General features: G+C 66.9%; 2 protein-coding genes across 2 annotated transcripts in view; both read left to right on the top strand.

Moving 5' to 3' along the window:
- APBB3 (amyloid beta (A4) precursor protein-binding, family B, member 3) overlaps nucleotides 1-134 on the top strand; it is a 9,856-nt gene extending 9,722 nt beyond the window's left edge. Inside the window, exon 12 of the mRNA XM_009994228.1 lies at nucleotides 129-134. Within this exon, the coding sequence (XP_009992530.1) occupies nucleotides 129-134 (6 nt within the window). The remainder of the gene's footprint in view (nucleotides 1-128) is intronic.
- Nucleotides 135-170: 36 nt separating this feature from the next.
- The window catches only part of SRA1 (steroid receptor RNA activator 1), a 1,330-nt gene continuing 647 nt past the window's right edge, over nucleotides 171-853 (top strand). Inside the window, exons 1-3 of the mRNA XM_009994227.1 lie at nucleotides 171-404; nucleotides 554-662; nucleotides 751-845. Of these exons, the coding sequence (XP_009992529.1) occupies nucleotides 171-404; nucleotides 554-662; nucleotides 751-845 (438 nt within the window). The remainder of the gene's footprint in view (nucleotides 405-553; nucleotides 663-750; nucleotides 846-853) is intronic.

The raw sequence follows: 853 nt of genomic DNA, 5'->3' as shown, positions 1-853 counted from the left end.
GCCGGGGCAGCGGGGGAGCAGGGCAGGTGGCACTTGCCGTTACTCTCAGCTTTGGGGTGCCAGAGGCTGGGCAGTGCTGGGGCAGCACGGACTGGGGGCTGGAGACCCTCCTGCCTGCTGTGCTTCAGGGGTGACAAGCAAGCGGTTCCTCGGCTTGCATCCCTGGGCTCATGGGGCTCTTCCCTGCAGGTGCTTCTCCAGCCTCGGCCAGTGCCCCTGCTGCAAACCCAGCGCCTCCTCCCCGGGCGCTGGGACCACCCCCCCTGGGGCCCATCAGCCTCGCCCTGCGGGCAGAGAGCAGGGGGCCGAGCTCTGGGGCTGGCCCGGAGGAGTGCAGCGTGCCCGCCCAGGCCGTCCTGGCCCCGCTCTGGGAGGCCCTGGACACCTGCCGCCCCACAATGCAGGTGAGACCCCAGCTCCTTCCTCCCCCTCTGGCCCTGGTGCTGCGGGGCACAACCAGGCAGGGGCTGCCTTGGGGAGGGAGGAGAACCCCTACCAACCCCCCAGGGCTGGTGGGGCACAGATCCTTCCTCCAGCTTGCCTCTGCTTCCAGAAACAAGTGTGTGATGACATTGGGCGGCGGCTGACGGTTCTGGGGGATGCATGGGCTCAGGGGAAGCTGTCAGCCCCAGTGAGGAAGAGGATGAGCCTCCTGGTAAAAGGTGAGGAGCGAGTACCAGGCGACAGGGCAGGACATACCCCTGGGAAGGCTGACCCTACACCACTGACTGGTTTCCCCTTTCCCGGCAGAGCTTCAGCAACAGCACTGGGATATGGCTGATGAGATCCACCGATCACTCATGGTGGACCACGTGAATGAGGTGAGCCAGTGGCTGGGGGGGGGGGCGCGTTC

Source organism: Chaetura pelagica, unplaced genomic scaffold, assembly GCF_000747805.2.
Source record: "Chaetura pelagica isolate M959 unplaced genomic scaffold, ChaPel_1.0 scaffold183, whole genome shotgun sequence".
Lineage (NCBI taxonomy): Eukaryota > Metazoa > Chordata > Aves > Apodiformes > Apodidae > Chaetura > Chaetura pelagica.
The sequence above is the reverse complement of the archived record's forward strand: the minus strand, read 5'-3'. Positions and strand labels throughout refer to the sequence as shown.